Raw genomic sequence first — 20033 nt, forward strand, 5'->3', positions numbered from 1 at the left:
ATCAAGTTAGGCAGCCCATTCACAATGAATGGGCTGTAACGTACCTTAACACCCCAAATATTTGAGTCTTGCTGTATTTTTCATTGTATACAGCTATGTACAGCATTGGTGTCAGTGGATACTTCAATAACCCCAGCATTGGAGTCAGAAACTGCAATAATAACTCCAAAATTGGTGTTAGTGGATGCAATAATAACCCCCAGCACTGGTGTCAGTGGATGCAATAAAAAACCCCAGTATTGGTGTCAGTGGATGCAATAAAAAACCCCAGTATTGGTGTCAGTGGATGCAATAAAAAACCCCAGTATTGGTGTCAGTGGATGCAATAAAAAACCCCAGTATTGGTGTCAGTGGATGCAAGAATAACCCCCAGTATTGGTGCCAGTGGATGCAATAAAAACCCCCAGTATTGGTGTCAGTGGATGCAGTAATAACCCCCAGTATTGGTGTCAGTGGGTGCAATAATAACCCCCAGTATTGGTGTCAGTGGGTGCAGTAATAACCCCCAGTATTGGTGTCAGTGGATGCAGTAATAACCCCCAGTATTGGTGTCAGTGGATGCAGTAATAACCCCCAGTATTGGTGTCAGTGGATGCAGTAATAACCCCCAGTATTGGTGTCAGTGGATGCAGTAATAACCCCCAGTATTGGTGTCAGTGGATGCAGTAATAACCCCCAGTATTGGTGTCAGTGGATGCAGTAATAACCCCCAGTATTGGTGTCAGTGGATGCAGTAATAACCCCCAGTATTGGTGTCAGTGGATGCAGTAATAACCCCCAGTATTGGTGTCAGTGGATGCAGTAATAACCCCCAGTATTGGTGTCAGTGGATGCAGTAATAACCCCCAGTATTGGTGTCAGTGGATGCAGTAATAACCCCCAGTATTGGTGTCAGTGGATGCAGTAATAACCCCCAGTATTGGTGTCAGTGGATGCAATAATAACCCCCAGTATTGGTGTCAGTGGATGCAATAATAACTCCCGGCATTGGTGTCGGTGTAGACGATAATACCGCCAATATTGGTGTCAGCAGAGGTAATATAAACCCCCAGCACTGGTGTCAGTGGATGCCTTAATAACTCTCAACATTGGTGTTGGTGGATGCAATTATAACCCCCAACATTGGTGTCAGAGACTGCATTAATGACCCCTAACATTAGTGTTAGTGATAAGTGTGTTAGTGTCAGTAATAATCCCCCAGCATTGGTGTTAGTGGATGCAATAAAAACCCCCAGTATTGGTGTCAGTGGATGCAATAACCCCCAGTATTGGTGTCAGTGGATGCAATAACCCCCAGTATTGGTGTCAGTGGATGCAGTAATAACCCCCAGTATTGGTGTCAGTGGATGCAGTAATAACCCCCAGTATTGGTGTCAGTGGATGCAGTAATAACCCCCAGTATTGGTGTCAGTGGATGCAGTAATAACCCCCAGTATTGGTGTCAGTGGATGCAGTAATAACCCCCAGTATTGGTGTCAGTGGATGCAGTAATAACCCCCAGTATTGGTGTCAGTGGATGCAGTAATAACCCCCAGTATTGGTGTCAGTGGATGCAGTAATAACCCCCAGTATTGGTGTCAGTGGATGCAATAATAACCCCCAGCATTGGTGTCAGTGGATGCCTTAACTCCCAACATTGGTGTCGGTGGATGCAATTATAACCCCCAACATTGGTGTCGGTGGATGCAATTATAACCCCCAACATTGGTGTCGGTGGATGCAATTATAACCCCCAACATTGGTGTCAGAGACTGCACTAATGACCCCTAACATTAGTATTAGTGATAAGTGTGTTAGTGTCAGTAATAATCCCCCAGCATTGGTGTTAGTGGATGAAATAATAATCCCCAGCATTGGCGTTAGTGGATGCAAAAATAACCCCCAGCATTGGTATCGGTGGAGCCAATAACAGCCCCCCAACTTTGGTGTTCGTAAAGGGAATATTACCCCCCCTCCCGCATTGGTGTCAGTTGATGCAATAATAACCCCCAGCATTGGTGTACACACAACAATAAAAACCAGCACTGGTGTCCGTGGATGCCTTAAATAACCCCCAGCATTGGTGTCGGTGGTGCCAATAACAGCCCCCCAACATTGGTGTCAGTAGATGCAGTTATAACCCCAGCATTGTTGTCAAAGACTGCAATAATAAACTCCACATTGGTGCTCAATAGTAGTGCTACTTAACATTATTAAAAAAAAAAACACTCCCCTCTGTGTGATCTATATACATTGCAAGAATTTTTTTAGCAAATTTTGTAGCAGATTCCTGCCTTGTTCTGTTTTGAGGAAATCGCTGTTTATCCCGGTACGTACTTGCTAGACTGATTCCTGAATGGGCAGTTCTTCATCATAACCACCTGGTGCACTTTTAATGTTCTAATGATAAAATTGCAGTATCTGCATCGCTTAGGAAGTAATTGTCTATGTATGTCTTTATTAGGTTAATGATGTTACGAGTATTCCTGCCCCTTTGTGTTTTGGGGAATGCCCTGGCCGCATTTGAGTGATGACTTCCTTCGGAGTTCTGCCTTGAAGCCAAGTTCATGCCAGACCCAAGTTCATCCCTAATAGGCAGAATCTCACTACGAGTTAAATTCCTATTGCAGAGGATGCTCAGGGTTTCAGTTGTATATTAGGAGTTGATTTGCTAAAACTGCAAAATCGGGTGCAGCTCTGCATAGAATCCAAACCGCTTCCAATTTTTTTTTTATTTGTCAAGTTTTAATTCAACAAGTTGAAATTAGAAGCTCATTGCCTACCATGCACTCTCTAGTTTTTAGTAAATCACCCCCACCGATGTCTTAGAAAATTGGTGATCCAATCCCACAATCAGGAAATTCCATTTGCGGGGGCATTCTGTACACCAGCGAAGTACACAATGCCTCCAGGTTACCGTATTGCATTTAATTTTTTGACCATTTTGAACATTCCAGCAGATCCAGATTGAAATGGAGAAATTAATTTTTAAAACCTTTAAATTACAATATGGCTTGTCTGGCAATTTTATATGCTATATGAAGATTGAGGATTAATGATGATGGAGGATGATTGATAATTGTGCATAATTGATGATGATTGAGGAGGCTGCTGATAGATGGATGATTGAGGAGGATGATGATTGATGAGGATGGATGATTGAGGAGGATGATGGATGATTGAGGAGGCTGATGATGGGAGATGATGGTCGATTGATGATGATTGATCGAGGATGAAGATTGAGGATTGTGGATAATTGATGATTGAGGAGGCTGATGATAGGAGATTATGGTCGATTGATGATGGATTATGATGATTGATGGATGAAGATTGAGGATTGTGGATGATTGATGATGGGAGATGATGGTCGATTGATGAAGGATGATGATTGAGGAGGCTGATGATAGAAGATACTTGATTAATGACGGATGAAGATTGATGATGAAGAATGATAAATTATTACTAATGAAAATGGAATTCTCCTGTAACCTGTCAATCTTTCCTTGGTGATTCCAGGACACAGACTGGTCGCTTGTCTGATTTCCTTACCACATCCTGCTGCAAACATCTCAGCTTCATGGACCCCGGTGTGGAGGGTAAGCTGTGTGCCTGGGGGAGTGGCTCGCACAAGGGCCAGTCAATCATTGTGCAGGAGCCAGACCCGCCCATGCATGTGGCTCCGTCAGCCGATGATGGTAAGGGAGAAGGAGAGCATGGAGAACTAGGGAGTGCAAACAAAGTGGCAAAGCTGTTTAATGGTAAAACCGGGAGAGAACATTTTTTTAATTTTTGTGAAAATTTCATTTCACCGCAGTTGTCGCTGTCCAAGAACAGGAGGTCCCAACTGTGTAAGAATTTTTGATGAACGAAAAAAAAAATGGTTGATGCATAGCCTAAATTTTTGGAATCTTGGTTGGGCACTAAGTTCTTTTAACTGTTGTCCATCTTTGCCATTTGAAGTGTGCTGTCTTTTCACGGTTGACCAGTTGTTACTGGTGACTTGTCACAGAATAGATGCATGAGAGCAGGAGGTACTAGAGAATGGAAAAACACATCTGGTGGAAATGTAAAGCTGGACTCTGGGATAGCCAAGTATTGTTTAAATACAAGAGGCATGCGTAGTCTTACTTCGCCTCTGTGCAGGAGCTTCCTGTAATAAAGATCGATTACTGCTGCCGTGTCTCCTTTGTATAACATGGCTGGTCTTGTCTCCTCCCCCTCCTGTAGTTTTATGCAGGCAGCCTCTCATGGGTGGAGCTTCTGGGCCCCTCCCACAGCTGTACTGTTTGCACATGCTATGCACAGCACAGTGGATGATGTCACTGTTACTTTCACAAGGTTATAACTGGGTTTGCATAGGCTTTTGGTGCATTTTATTGGGAATGTGTTTAAATCTAAGTTTATGTACCCAGAGTTCAGCTTTAAAAAATATTAAATTGCCTATTTAGACTCAATGGACCTGACTTTTTTAGCCACAGTTAAATTCACTCTAACCCCAAAAATTGTTTGTAAAAATCAATTAAGTTTTTCTATATTTTACATTGCCTTACTGGTACAAAAAAAAGCTGTTGATCCTGCCAGTAAAATTATGCTTCCTGGGGAAGGGTAACAACACTCTTTTCACGCTTTTTCAGTTTTCAAATGCACAGTCACCCTTTTAGGGCCCATTTATTTGTATTATAGTAACCCTTACTCTGTGTGGAAGCAGTAGTCTCTATGCAAAGGTACAACAAGACCTATAGCTTCCTAATCAGCAGACCTTAGGCCACCTGCTGGTTGGAGAACTCTAGCTGACTCAGAAGGGAATGTTTGAGATGAAGTGAATTTGATGGTGCTGGAACTGTAAGTGGGTGTTACTTGGTACCTATGATTGGTATTCTCAGAAAACTGTGCAAATGTTATCCCGATGGAGCATCTGGGTGATGTGTGGGCTGCTTCCATTTATCAAGGGACGTTCATGAAAAGCCTCGGAAAATTAGTATATTTGTTGGTTTGAAAGATTGGAGAGGCGCACCAGAATACTGAAATCCAAACAGGAGGTTTTCCATTGAACGTAATAACCTATGCGTTTTCAGGGCTTAAGGGCTTCTGAAGGGGAGTGGGATCTTTTAGTACACAGTCATACTGATTTTATCTATAGCTCAAGTCTCTCAACATTCGAAGACCTGATAAAAGGGGCCCCCAAAACACTTTTGATATTAAGTTTGCTACAGGTTGAGAATAGAACCTCCTGTTTGAATTTCAACATTTTAGTGAGACACTTCAGTCTTCCCAACCAATGTGTCAGTCGAGCTGGTGTGTGTCAGACCTCTGCAGAGAGACCACTGCTTCCACACAGAAGGCAACTGTCTTCTCAAGCACCCTGGCAGGAGACAGGCTTTTCTACTCTGGCTGCTTTCTAAAGACAATGAACCGTAAGACTTTGTATTGATGCACCTGGAATGTATAGAACTGATATAAACTAAAAGTAAATTGGGCCTTAAATTTCAAAATCTTCCAGGGATATTGTTAAAGCAAATCAGGTTAGAGTGTATTTAACCAAAAGATAGTTTCTTGGGGTGCAATGTGTGGTCTTTAATACATTTTTTGTCTTGCATGATCTCACCTACTATAACCACATAGCCACTAGCAATAAATCACTTCTTTTGGGTTGCTGAGATGTTATTGATAGATGTGCTGGGGGGAATTCTCATCTCCCTTATCCCGGTTCCTCACTACAGAAGACTCTGAGGATGAGGTAGCTCAATATCTCAGCCATCTATTGAGCACCGGCGCACCTAAACCAGCACCTGCCACACAGAAAGGGGGACTGCATCGCTTCAAAGCGGCAATTCACAGCACTCGGGATCTCATATCCCTTCGCACAAAAGCTAGAAGCCTCAATGTGCAGGGTAAGATGTCTGTTCAATATAATTTTTATTGTACTTTTATATCTTTAGAAGTTTTCATTTTTACTTTTGTTGAAGTAACCATGTTGGTTCAGATCTAGTGTGTGGTGGTCAACGAAGGTCCAAAGTGTTCATTCTTAAAGAGTTGGCCAGTGGTCTCTGGTGTAGCTCAGGATGTGGTAGTTGCGGTCAACCTATGGGATGGAAACATGCAATCTTCCAAGTACGAGGGTGGAAAACAACCTGTCTCCATGCAGGATGAGGTTGGTTTTTCTCAATGCCATGGGGCTCCCAAATCTGGGCCCTATGCAGGGTTCTCGGGGTGTGAAAAAAATCAGTGAGTTTAGAAGGAATCTGCAGGAAAAGCCCATTGATAATTCCATCGGACCCCACATCTAACCATGCTTCCTGTCTTGAATAGCTTTTGCATCTAAGACTCTTTTGGAGCATGCTTGGTTACTTGCTGTGGTCTGTGGTTTCACAAGCCTACAGGTGATGAAGGGGGGTTGCTGGATGGAACCACAGAGAGCAGGGGGAGGGGAATCATGATTATAACACTCCACAAAGTATTTCTCATGAGGAAAATTCTTTGGCAGAGATCTTCTTTCATGTTTTTGAATTTTTTTTTTCTTTGGACAGCAATATCACAAAACTAGGCAAAATGTTAAAATGTATAAGTGAACTGTTCTGGTTACCAAAGACTTTAAAGTGTTACTAAACCCTGGACTCTGCATTCACTCTATCCAGTCTCCCACTGTACACAGAACATGGAAATGCGATTATTTTAGTAAATATAAACTGCTAAATACTTTTTCTCATCAGCAGTTGGAGCACTGTAGTGACTTCTATCAGTGTCCAGCAGAGCACTGGTTAAAGCTTGTAGGAGGCGTTTTCATTATCCCCTGATTGTCCTATGAGCCTGCATAATTGGCCCTGTGCTGATCACATGCACTCTCCCAAGAGAAATAAAAACACTATCAGTACACACCAAACTGAGCATGTACAGCTTGCCCCCAAGGCTCTGTTCTATCAGAAAATTGATTGGGGACCGTAGAAGGGGAGGATCAGAGAAGACAGGATCAAACAGCCAGTTTATGCTATGCAGATGATTAACCCCTTCCACAGTAAGTATAACAAGCATGCTTTACTGCATATAAAGAATGTGGGTTTAGTAACACTTTCAAATTTCACCTCAAAAAGAGAATATTGGGCCCGAATATACTTGAGTATCTCTGCACAGAGCCCCCCCCAACCACCTTATAATTTAAACTGGCACTCTGGGTATGGGGAAGCATGACTACCTTCCTGTGATATTGCTTGGGCCTAGCGGTCAGCTGTTGGGTCTGAATACTGTCACACAATTAAGGGAGTGATGTCCACACTTCTTGGTCTCTCACACTGGTGATTTCAGTGCTACCTGCAACAAGTGACTTACCCAGGTAAAGGAGTATAAGGGGTTTAGGAAGTGACCTTTGCAGAGATGATGTAACTTTGCCCTGCTTGGGAAATATAATGGTTCTTTCTTCACAAAGGTGATATGCCAACAGCATTTTTTTGTTAGGCACAATAAATTTGCTCCTTTTTCATGAATGCAAAAATGTCAACCTAAATAAAATTTAAAAAAAATGTATATGTATATATTACACACTGAAATAACCCAATTCCCTTTCTAGATGTACAGATGTATTTGCCTAGTAAGTTGTTAAAGTCATCGCAGCCCTCCTTCGACTTGTTGGATTATGCACCACAACAGCAGCAAGTCAGCAAGGTAACTCTTTTGTACATAAAGGTACACTATCATTCAAATAATGAAAAATACATAAAATGCAATATATATTTTCTAAAGACTTTCTTCATGTCTGTACTTATTTGGTCAAATATTTGTAGTCACCTGATCATTACAGCTATCTAGGGCCAAAAGTAGCTGGACACACAGTTAAGCTTAGGTGTTTCCAGTGACGGGTAGACAATTTTGATCTCCCGAATCTGTGACAACAGTTTATAGATAACTCTCTTCTGTTTATTCATGACTGTTCCCCTGTGTACAAACCCAGCTCTATAAAGACAATGTTTGACCAATTTGGTGTGTCGGAAATAGAGTGGTCTGCACAGAGACCTGACCCCAACCCTACTGAACACCTTTGGAATACCAACTGTTATCCAACATCAGCACCTGATCTCAACCCTACTGTATACCTTTTAGGATGAATTGTAATGCTAATTATGAGCCAGGTCCTCTCATGTAACTTCGGTACCTGACCTCAACCCTACTGAACACCTTTGGGATCAGGACTTCTCATCCAACATCAGTACCTGACCTCAACCCTACTGAACACCTTTGGGATCAGGACTTCTCATCCAACATCAGTACCTGACCTTAACCCTACTGAATACCTGTGGGATCATGACTTCTCATCCAACATCAGTACCTGACCTCAACCTTACTAAACACTTTTGGATGAATTAACATTGATTAGGTACATGGTCTTCTCATGCAACATGACCTCACAATTTCCTATGTGACTAAATTCCTACAGACATGCTCAAAATCTTATGGAAAGCCTTTCCTGAATAGTGAAGACTGTTACATGTGAAAGAAGGGGTAATTTCATGCTAATGCCTATGTATTTGGAATGGGGGGGTCCAAAAGGCTCATATAGGTGCAATTGTAAGGTGTTCACCAATTTTAAGTCGTATTGCTTAGCTGGTGGTAGTCTTCTCACATTCAGCTAGACTTGTGTAGTAATGTTCAAGATGTTGCACCTCTCATCCAAGTGGCTTTCTATTTTCAAAAGAATGTTGAGAACATACTCCAGTATTTAAAGCTTAATTCCAGGAATTCATCAACTTTACAATAAGTGCAGGCACACCATGAGTTAAGTCTATTTAGCTGCATGTGACCTTCGGGACTTATCTTTGTTACTTATATGTGACAGGTTTATTACCTCCAGCTGTGAGAGGAGAGAAACACACAGAGTGGCTATGCCGGCTTCTCCATGCTACCCATTCACAGAAGCCTTTGTATTTTGTGAATGCTTTCACATAATACAAAGGCTTCTGTGGATGGGCAGAAGAAGGGGTGGTGTGGGCATAGCAGTTCCAGCGACTCTGGAGCTCTGAAGTTGTCTTCCTGGAGTACAATAAACCTGTCAAAAGTGAATATTAGAGATAATTCTACTAGGTGGCAGGTACCTCGTTAGACTTAACTCATGGTATGCCTGCATTTTTTACAAAGTAGCTGAATTCCTGGAATACTGCCTTAAATCCAGCATGGGTAACACTTCCATCTGCTGTCACTTCCACTCTACATGCACTTGCTCTTCCGGTGGTTGCATGGCATTTCTCAGGTCATGCTTTCTGCTGGTGACATTAGGGCATGCCTGTGCATTAAGCATCAGCATAGCTGCTTATACTGTCTGCTGGAAATGCATGAAACAACACTGGGGAGCAATTGGGGGTGAGGACTTCCCATAACAGGAAGTGCCTGAACAAAACCTTCATGGCAGGATCACCTTGGATTATTTTAATGAAAGCAGATTTTAAGAAGATTATAAAAAGCCTTTTAACCACCTCCCGCCCGCCATATAGTAATATGACGGACAAAAGGTGGTTCTCTCGTTCTGGGAGGACGTCATATGATGTCCTCCCATTCTCACCGTGCATGCGCGGCTCAGGGAGCACGAATGCGCGGCTCAGGGAGTGCGCAGCGCGGCGATTGGCGGTGCGCTGTGTCCCTTGGACACAGCGGATCACCAGTCATGGAAAGAGCTGAAGATGTCGGCTCGGTCATGTGATCAGCTGTGTCCAATCACAGTTGATCACATGTAAACGGGAAAATGCTGGTTATCGGCATTTCTATCCTCTTGAGCGGTCACGCTGAGAGTTCGAGAGGAGAGCCGGTAATCGGCTTTCCGCGGAGGGGACATGTACACTGATCATCAGAGCACTGATGATCAGTGTGCCCTGATGATCAGTTGTAGCCCCAGCAGTGCCACCTGTCAGTGTCCATCAGTGCCTTGTGTCAGTGCTCATCAGTGCCTCGTGCCATTGCCCATCTGAGCTGCCAGTCAGTGCCGCCTATCAGTGCCATGTATCAGTGATGCCTGTCAATGCCCATCAGTGCCACCTACCAGTGCCTCCTCAGCAGTGCCCATCAGTGCCACCTATCAGTGTCCATCAGTGCAGCCTATCAGTGCCCATCACTACAGCCTCATTAGCACACATCAGTAAAGGAGAAAAATCACTTATTTACAAAATTTTATAACAAAAACTAGGAAACTTTTTTTTTTTCAAAATTTTCAGTGGTTTTTGGTTTGTTTAAGAAAAAATAAACCCAGAGGTGATTAAATACCACCAAAATAAAGCTCTATCTGTCACAAAAAATGATAAAAATTTCATATGGGTACAGTGTTGCATGACCACGCAATTGTCATTCAAAGTGCGACAGCGCTGAAAGCTGGAAATTGGCCTGGGCAGGAAGGGGGTATAAGTGCCCTGTAGGCGAGGGGTTAAATTGGCAGTAACTTGGTAAAGGTTTGAGATTTTGGTGACTAGGATTACATTTTCTTTAAAAGAAGTAATGGTGGTTTGATGAGAGTTTAACCATGTGCCCTCCAGAGGATTTACCCCCCTTCCTGACCAGGCCATTTTTCTTGATACAGTGCCACGTTATTTTAACTGACAATTGCGAGGTCATGCAACGCTGCACCCAAATTAAATTTGTGTCCTTTTTTCACACAAATGGAGCTTTCGTTCTGTATGTGATCACCTCTGCATTTGTTATTTTTTGCGCTATAAACAAAATAACAATATTTTTGACATTTTGCTATAAAATATATCCAGTAAAAAAAATCAAATTTTGTCATAAATTTAGGCCAAAATGTATTTTGCTCCATGTCTTTGCTAAACAAAATCCCAATACGTGTAAATTAATTGGTTTACGTGAAAGTTATAGCGTCTAAAAATGGTGGTATATATACTGGAATCTTCTTCTTTTTTTTTTTTTATAGTAATGGCAGCAATCAGCGACTTGTTGCAGGAGTGCGGTGGGCATTTTGACACTGGGGGGGAACTGACTTGTCACTGACATCCCCAGTGACACTAAAACATTGATCAGTGTTAATAAAAAGCACTGACCCTGTACTAATGGCACTGGGTAGGAAGGGTTTAACATCTGGGGCGATCAAAGGGTTAACTGTGCTGTTTTACTGTGTTCTGTGTGTATGCTTTACTGTGTCAGCACGCTGCTTTCTATTGGTCTGCTATACAGAGCCATACAAAGCAATGTGCAGGAGCTGACAGTGGAGAGATCTGTATTGTTTAGTCTAGGTTCACACCTATGCAGTTTGTGTTTTTGATCTGTTTCTGCAGCACATTTTGCGTTTTTGTACATGAGTTTGTCGTGTTTTCGAACAGTTTTGCTTTTTTTTTTTCTTGTTGCTAAGCAAATTAAAACGCAGCAAAAACGCACTGCATACTTTTCTGCAGAGTCTCCATTGAAGTCTATAGAACCAAAAATGCAACTATCTGCATTCAAAAACGTCCCTGACCCATTCCAAAAAATGTACTAGGTGAAAACATGGAGATGTGAACGTACCCATAGGAAATCATGAACTGCTGTGCATTTCTGCAAAACGCTGTGGAAAACGCTTGGGTGTTAACCTAGAATTACATACAGGTCTCTCCCCCGTCAGTAATACTCGGCGATTGCCGGCTGCCAGCAGGGAATCACCAGCCGGGACCCGGCGATCGACAGGTGGGCCCGCCAGCAGCGGCTCGGGTAGGGGCGCACCCCCTACCCGCAAATGCTCAATCACGTGTATATATACATGATTTTGCTCATCCCTGCCACCCTGTAGCAGTATTTCTTCTATAGGGTGGCGGGAGAGCTGTTAAAGTTGAGATTGGAGGGTTCCTGACACAGTTCTAAACTGGCACTTGATTACTAATGTCTGTGTCACACAACCAAGTTTGCAGCCACCACAGGTCTCTTGGGAGGTAATTTGGACCTGGATACTGACTTGCTGCTCTGGCTGACTGCACTTTTCTATGCAGCTACACATTGGGGTTTATGTACTAAAACTGGAGGGTGCAAAATCCGGTGCAGCTCTGCTAGAAACCAATCGGCTTCCAGGTTTTATTGTCAAAGCTTAATTGAACAAGCTGACGTTCGAAGCTGATTGGCTACCATGCACAGCTGCACCAGATTCTGAGTGCTCCAGTTTTAGTAGATTTTCCCCATTGCTAGTGTACTGTGATCATCTGCATTGGATGTTCGTGTGTGCTGAAGATGATGATTCTGAAGCTAGCTGACAATACTGCTGAGTCATTTGCGCAGTAACTGAACTACAATAACACAACATTGCTGTGACATGGACTTCACATCGATCAATAATGCTAATGAGATCAATACATATTCCTGAATGTTTCATTTTTCAGATTCCAGCCATCCGTGAAGAGATACAGCTTCCCCAGGATTCAGCAGGACAGACGGATTTTGCTGCTCTGGTGGATGTTTTACGGGACACCTCCAATGTCCAGGAGCAAGCGAATATACTGTACCTTCTGTATACCATGAAGTGAGTTCAGGGCACTCGCCCTGTGTGTGTTTGAAAGTATGACCCCTCTATGTATCAATCTGTGTTCTTTGGAGGGTATACTGTAGGTGTCTTTCTTATCACCCCTTAGCCCTAATAGTGGTAATCAACGTTCGTTCTATTCATTTTATATTATCTTTTACCCCTTATAATGTACTAGGACTCATTCCTGACACCCCTGCCAACCCATAATAATTTCTCTGTTTCAATCATCTTTATTGGTTTTACAATTTAGAATTAGCGATACAAATTAACAATGATTTGTACATTACTGAACATACAACATAAAGTCTGCCAGTAGCGACATCCGAGTCAGAGGTACTGGGGAAAAAAAAGGGTACTCCCAAAGCACAGTCCAAAGAACAAACCGTAACGATTGAGCAGGTGCAACTGAAAACTATGCTCTAGACCAGTGGTCTCCAAACTGAGGACCGGATACGGACCTTTGCTTGCCTTTTATCTGGCCCTTTGAGCAGTTATTCCATCCATTGACTCCAGGAATGGAACATAAGTCCTCCCAACGACATCGACGATGGGGCGCTATTGCGCTCGACGATGGGGCGCTATTGTGCTCAACAACACCAACGATGGGGCCTTGTTTACTCCCACTGTCACCAATTCATTTTCTGCTCCCACTGGCCACTGTTTGGCTCTCTAAAGTCAGAAGGACAATATTCTGGCCCTTTTGTTTAGAAGGTTTTTAGATCCCTGCTCCAGACTTTACTGTCTATGCACAAAAGTGTACCCATCAATGTTAGGAGTGCCCTTTTGAGGTCATGAAATCTATCTTTTTCTATGCAGTAAGCAAACAAACCGGTGTCTCAACAACTATATCCAACCAGCATTGAAATTAAGAGAATAGTGTGGAAAGTAGGAAGGGAAAAGAAGAGAAGGAAAAGAGAAGAAAAAAGGAACGAGAGTGTGTCCGCCCAGGGATCCATGAATCCTTATCCAAAAGCGGCGTACTTTAGAACAGGTCCACCATGTGTGAAGGGCCGTCCCACCTGGCCACAAACCCGGAGGCAGGATGACGGGGAGCACGGGTACATTTTGGAGAGGCATTCCAGTACAAAGTACCATCTGGCGTGTACCTTGTACAATACCTCAACCAATGCGACATTCATGATGTCTTTATGGATACATGAGTTTCCAGGTGCTCTGGTCCTCCTCCTCAGGGGCAATGCTAAGGTCCTTTTCTCATGCTAGTTGATAAAGAGTTTTTATGTTGGAGTGACAAATAGTTTGTACATTGTCAAGATGCAACCAGACTGTAGGGTCTCCTGTGTACTACTCCAACCCATAATAATTTCTCAATCGTTCTCTAATTTCCCCTTCTCTCCACTCCCTCTCTCTTTTTCCTCTTCCCACTCCCTCTCTCTTTTTCCTCTTCCCACTCCCTCTCTCTCGGTTTTCCCTCCCCCTCCCTGCTGCTCTTCTTCCCCTCTCCCTCTCGGCCTCTCGGCCTTGGCCTCTTACCCTCTTGCCCTCTCCCCCTCCACCCGCTCTCTCCTCACCTCTCCCCACTCTCTCTCTCCCTCTCCTCTTCCTTGCTCTCCCTTTCCCCACTCTCTCTCCCCCACTCTCGCTCTCCCTCTCCCCCACTCTCGCTCTCCCCCTCCCTCTCCCCCACTCTTGCTCTCCCCCCCACTCTTGCTCTTCCTCTCCCCCTCCCTCTCCCCCTCCCTCTCCCCCACTCTTGCTCTCCCCCCCACTCTTGCTCCCCCCCCCCTTCCTGCTCTTGCTCTCCTCCTCCTCCTCCTCCTTGCTCTTGCTCTCCTCCTCCTTGCTCTTGCTCTCCTCCTCCTTGCTCTTGCTCTCCTCCTCCTTGCTCTTGCTCTCCTCCTCCTTGCTCTTGCTCTTTTCCTCCTTGCTCTTGCTCTTTTCCTCCTTGCTCTTGCTCTCCTCCTCCTCCTCCTCCTCCTTGCTCTTGCTCTCCTCCTCCTTGCTCTTGCTCTTTTCCTCCTTGCTCTTGCTCTCCTCCTCCTCCTCCTCCTCCTTGCTCTTGCTCTCCTCCTCCTCCTCCTCCTTGCTCTTGCTCTCCTCCTCCTCCTCCTCCTTGCTCTTGCTCTCCTCCTCCTCCTCCTCCTCCTCCTCCTTGCTCTTGCTCTCCTCCTCCTCCTCCTTGCTCTTGCTCTCCTCCTCCTCCTCCTTGCTCTTGCTCTCCTCCTCCTCCTCCTCCTTGCTCTTGCTCTTGCTCTCCTCCTCCTCCTCCTTGCTCTTGCTCTCCTCCTCCTCCTCCTCCTCCTTGCTCTTGCTCTCCTCCTCCTCCTCCTCCTCCTTGCTCTTGCTCTCCTCCTCCTCCTCCTTGCTCTTGCTCTCCTCCTCCTCCTCCTCCTCCTTGCTCTTGCTCTCCTCCTCCTCCTCCTCCTCCTTGCTCTTGCTCTCCTCCTCCTCCTCCTCCTCCTTGCTCTTGCTCTCCTCCTCCTCCTTGCTCTTGCTCTCCTCCTCCTCCTCCTCCTCCTTGCTCTTGCTCTCCTCCTCCTCCTCCTCCTCCTTGCTCTTGCTCTCCTCCTCCTCCTCCTCCTCCTTGCTCTTGCTCTCCTCCTCCTCCTCCTCCTCCTTGCTCTTGCTCTCCTCCTCCTCCTCCTCCTCCTTGCTCTTGCTCTCCTCCTCCTCCTCCTCCTCCTTGCTCTTGCTCTCCTCCTCCTCCTCCTCCTCCTTGCTCTTGCTCTCCTCCTCCTCCTCCTCCTCCTTGCTCTTGCTCTCCTCCTCCTCCTCCTCCTCCTTGCTCTTGCTCTCCTCCTCCTCCTCCTCCTCCTCCTTGCTCTTGCTCTCCTCCTCCTCCTCCTCCTCCTCCTTGCTCTTGCTCTCCTCCTCCTCCTCCTCCTCCTCCTTGCTCTTGCTCTCCTCCTCCTCCTTGCTCTTGCTCTCCTCCTCCTCCTTGCTCTTGCTCTCCTCCTCCTCCTCCTCCTCCTTGCTCTTGCTCTCCTCCTCCTCCTCCTCCTCCTTGCTCTTGCTCTCCTCCTCCTCCTTGCTCTTGCTCTCCTCCTCCTCCTCCTCCTCCTTGCTCTTGCTCTCCTCCTCCTCCTCCTCCTCCTTGCTCTTGCTCTCCTCCTCCTCCTCCTCCTCCTTGCTCTTGCTCTCCTCCTCCTCCTCCTCCTCCTTGCTCTTGCTCTCCTCCTCCTCCTCCTCCTCCTTGCTCTTGCTCTCCTCCTCCTCCTCCTCCTCCTTGCTCTTGCTCTCCTCCTCCTCCTCCTCCTCCTTGCTCTTGCTCTCCTCCTCCTCCTCCTCCTCCTTGCTCTTGCTCTCCTCCTCCTCCTCCTCCTCCTTGCTCTTGCTCTCCTCCTCCTCCTCCTCCTCCTTGCTCTTGCTCTCCTCCTCCTCCTCCTCCTCCTTGCTCTTGCTCTCCTCCTCCTCCTCCTCCTCCTTGCTCTTGCTCTCCTCCTCCTCCTCCTCCTCCTTGCTCTTGCTCTCCTCCTCCTCCTCCTCCTCCTTGCTCTTGCTCTCCTCCTCCTCCTCCTCCTCCTTGCTCTTGCTCTCCTCCTCCTCCTTGCTCTTGCTCTCCTCCTCCTCCTCCTCCTCCTCCTCCTTGCTCTTGCTCTTGCTCTCCTCCTCCTCCTCCTCCTCCTCCTCCTCCTCCTCCTTGCTCTTGCTCTTGCTCTCCCTCTTCTTCCCCATTTTCGCTCTCCCCTCTTATTTATTCCTCCTCTTATTTTTCTTTGTTAGGGGATTGGACTGGGACACACAGATATACGGCCAGCCCGGTGTAACAGTGAAAGACTTGTTGGTTGAACTTTATGGTAAAGTGGGAGCCTCCCGGCAATGGGCGTTAATTAGATTTATTTCTGGGATCCTGAGGAAGAAAGTGGAAGCTCTGGATGAGGTAAGTAAGTGTATCCGTTGTCTTTTGTAATTAATACAAGACTCATTGTACACTGTGCATTTCATCATCATCACCCATCGTGTTATTACCAGTAAGCCCACTAATGGCACCAATCAGATGAAGTGAGTGGTATCACGCAGGCCATAGATGATGTGATTTTCTTTCCTGCAACCCGTGGTTGCAGGAAAGAAAATAGCCTAATTCCCCCCTCAAAGCTATTGTCTTCTCTTGCGATTTACTTCTAGCAGCTACAGCCGCTGGCAATAATCGCATGTAAAAATTGGACAGGCTGGTTGTACTCAAGTCATTCGATGGATTGACCTGGGTACAATTGGCTTGCCCATAGATGGATCGAATCTCAACCACTCCTTGCTGAACCAGCTGAGATTTTAACCACGTATGGTCGAATTAGGACCATATAAAATGACAATGTACTGTATAGAGGTAACAGATTTTTTTTCTTTTCTCTAGGCCTGCACAGATCTTTTGTCCCACCAGAAACAGCTCACGGTTGGGTTACCTCCTGAGCCAAGAGAGAAGACCATTACTGCGTATGTTTTGCATTTAATATACTGGCTCCAGAGTTCAGTTTTTCATTCTTCTAACACACTGCAAAATGCAGTAATTAGGTATCCAAATGAACCAATTAGAACTCCTCTTTATCAACTTGGAGTAGGCAGAACAATGAAGAAGGGACAGATTGGTTTCTGTGGGTTATTGACCCTAACTCATGGACTTTATCTTTTTAAAGTCACTTGAATTGTAACCTGGAAACTTTTTTTTTTTTTTTTTTTTTTTTATACAGACCCAGTGCACTAAAATGTTCAAAGTCTTCTATCCCTCATAGACTGACAGTTGAGAGTACTCCTCTAGTGAGTTTCTGGTGCTGCGGTACCACCACTGTAGTGTTAACCATACTTAAAGCTGAAGTCTAATGTGCATATACAGGGGTTGGACAAAAATACGGAAACCCAACATGATTTGCTAGTATGAAAGTGACGTTTCGCATTGAAAGCAGAAGTGATGTAACATTCCTTTTGCTTCCACTGTGTGATGAGACACCTAGCTAACAGTTGGGAAACCTCGCTTTCCTCCTTCACTGCCTGTGCTGCTAGTAATATGGTCATGTCAGAGCTTACCAAGCTTCAAAGAGGACAAATTGTTGGTGCCACTTAGCTGGTGCCTCTGTGACTGAAGTTACCAATTTACATTCACCTGCCACTTTATTAGGTACACCTGTTCAATTGCTTGGTAACACAAATTACTAATCAGCCAATCACATGCCAGCAATTCATTACATTTAGGTATGTAGATATGGTGAAGATGACTTGCTGAAGTTCAAACCGAGCATCAGAATGTGGAAGAAAGGGGATTTAAGTGACTTTGAACGTGGCATGGTTGTTGGTGTCAAACAGGCTGGTCTGAGTATTTCAAAAACTGTTGATCTACTGGGATTTTCACACACAACCATCTCTAGGGTTTACGGAGAATGGACCGAAAAAGAGAAAATATAGAGTGAGCAGCAGTTGTGTGGATGAAAATGCCTTGTTCACATCAGAGGAGAATGGGCAGACTGATTGCTGCAACAGTCAGATGGTAGGGTCAGAATTTGGGGTAAACAACATGAAAGCATGGATCCATCCTGCCTTGTATCAGCAGTTCAGGCTGGTGGTGTAATGGTGTGGGGGATAGTTTCTTGGCACTAGCAAGGTCTACCTAATAAAGTGGCCAGTAAATGCATTTGCGGTGTTGCAAGCTAAAGTCTCAAAAGTTATGGCAGCATATACAGTTTCCAGGAAACCGTTGTCTGATAAGCATAAGCACGATGGACATGGTCAACTGACTGAAGGAAACAAAAGGACATTGTGCACGATTGTGAACCGGAATAAGAAAACAACTGCTGCAAAAGTGACTGCAGAGCTCAATCTCAGTCTTCCAAAGCTCTGGTCCACAAAAACGGTGCGGAGGGAACTCCATAAGCAAAACATTCACGGGCGAGCCGCAAATGCCAAACCACTAGTGACCGATATTAATGCTCAGAAGAGGAGAGAGTGGGGTAACACCCATAAATATTGGACTATCGATCAATGGAAGACTAATATGGTCCGATGAATGGAGCTTCACACTGTTCCCAACCAACTGACGTGTTTACGTGTGTCAAACACAATCCCAAGCTTACGACTAGTACTGTCTTCTGTTAACAGTAAAGCATAGAGGCAGCACAATTGTTGTTTGGCCAGCCATATCTTGCTATTCAATATTAAACAGAGGGCGCATTGGCCTAGTGCATTATACTTAAAAAAAAAAAAAAAAAAAAAATGGCTTTAATGTGTAAAATGGTAAGTATTATACTCACAAAATGGACTAAAGTACAATTTCATCTCATGAAAGCAGCACAATACAATCCGCAAAACATCATGATGTGACATAACGATGGAATCTCAATGGGCTGATGCGTTTCAAGGACTTATCCTCTTCCTTCTTCCCCTGGCGGGCTCTGAGGAAGAGGATAAGTCCTCGAAACGCATCAGCCTATTTAGATTCCATCATTCTGTCACATCATGTTTGGCGGATTGTGTTGTGCTGCTTTCAAGAGATGAACTTGTACTTTAGTCAATTTTGTGAGTATAATACTTAATGTTTTTTACATTTAAAGTCATTTTTAAAGTTGACTTCCACCTGAAAATAAAATAAATAAAAGTGAGCAGCTACAAAAGCTGCTGACTATTAAAATACAGCCTCTTACCTGTCCCTTGGTCCGGCGGTGTCCTCACCATGGCTGGTTTCACCGGCCGTCTTCTCTCCCTGACGCTGGCATCTTCAGTGTGGGAACCCAGCTGTGACAGCTTGCGGCTTCACAGCCGGGTGGCCACTGCACGAGAAGCACTGCGCTTTGTGAATGGCCCCGTAGTCTACTGGGACCTGTCACGTGTCCCACAAGACTACAGGGAGAGAGGGGAGAGGGCAACTTCCACTTCCGAATGCTTTAGGTGATTGAAGTGGGAGTGGGTACCTGTCAAATTCGGGTACCCGCTCCCCAAAAGTGCCTATAATTAATGGGTAGCGGGGGACAAAGACTTAAAGTGAAACTTCCCCTTTTTGTGTGGAGCTCCGCTTTAAGGATAATGCACTAGGCCAGTGTGCCCTCTGTTTGTTTATTATTGCAGTGCCTCTAGACTCCCCCCAGCCTTGTGAGGGCAGCAAGGTGAGGGCATCCCATGAGGGCCAAGACTTGACTGTAGTCCACTAACCTTTTTGGGTCTACTCACCAAGTGCAGGAGTATTAGTTTTCTGGTTCTTTGCCATATCTTGCTATTCAGCAGGCCCCATCATCACCTTGAATGGTAGAGTCGTTGCCAGAAACTATGTAGAAATTTTGGCTGACCATGTGTACTCCATGGTGCAGACATTATTTCCTAAAGAGCGCCATTTGCCAAGACGATAATGCTCCAATTCACACAGCTGGTTTTGTCAAATTGTGGTTTGATGAGCATGCATACCTTCCATAGAGCCACTAGGGTCAGTTTTGGAGAACAAGGTTGGGGCCTGTTTTCCACCTCCAGCATCTCTGCAAGAGATGAAACGATTTTTTTGCATGAAGAGTACTATCAAAGTCCATTATCCACCATCCAAGACTTTTATATTTGTCAGTTCGCAGGATAATTCAGGCCTTCTTGACTGCTAAAGCTGGTTCAGCACCATATTCGGTAACGATTTCGTTCTTTTACCTGATGTTTTCATAATTTT

At 44.9% G+C, this 20033-nt stretch overlaps 1 protein-coding gene across 7 annotated transcripts in view; it reads left to right on the forward strand.

The window, feature by feature from the left end:
- The window catches only part of LOC149442204 (phosphorylase b kinase regulatory subunit alpha, skeletal muscle isoform-like), a 326068-nt gene that overhangs the window by 50001 nt on the left and 256034 nt on the right, over window positions 1-20033 (forward strand). For 5 of the 7 annotated variants that reach the window (XM_089656373.1, XM_089656374.1, XM_089656370.1 and 2 more), the window contains exons 19-24: window positions 3496-3674; window positions 5700-5870; window positions 7541-7635; window positions 12306-12445; window positions 16130-16286; window positions 16758-16837. In XM_089656373.1, the coding sequence (XP_089512499.1) occupies window positions 3496-3674; window positions 5700-5870; window positions 7541-7635; window positions 12306-12445; window positions 16130-16286; window positions 16758-16837 (822 nt within the window). The remainder of the gene's footprint in view (window positions 1-3495; window positions 3675-5699; window positions 5871-7540; window positions 7636-12305; window positions 12446-16129; window positions 16287-16757; window positions 16838-20033) is intronic. The other 2 variants (XM_089656375.1, XM_089656376.1) reach the window with 1 other exon arrangement.

The sequence above is a fragment of the Staurois parvus genome, unplaced genomic scaffold, assembly GCF_062004578.1.
Source record: "Staurois parvus isolate SC_StPar_1 unplaced genomic scaffold, SC_StPar_1.0 ptg000902l, whole genome shotgun sequence".
Classification (NCBI taxonomy): Eukaryota; Metazoa; Chordata; class Amphibia; order Anura; family Ranidae; genus Staurois; species Staurois parvus.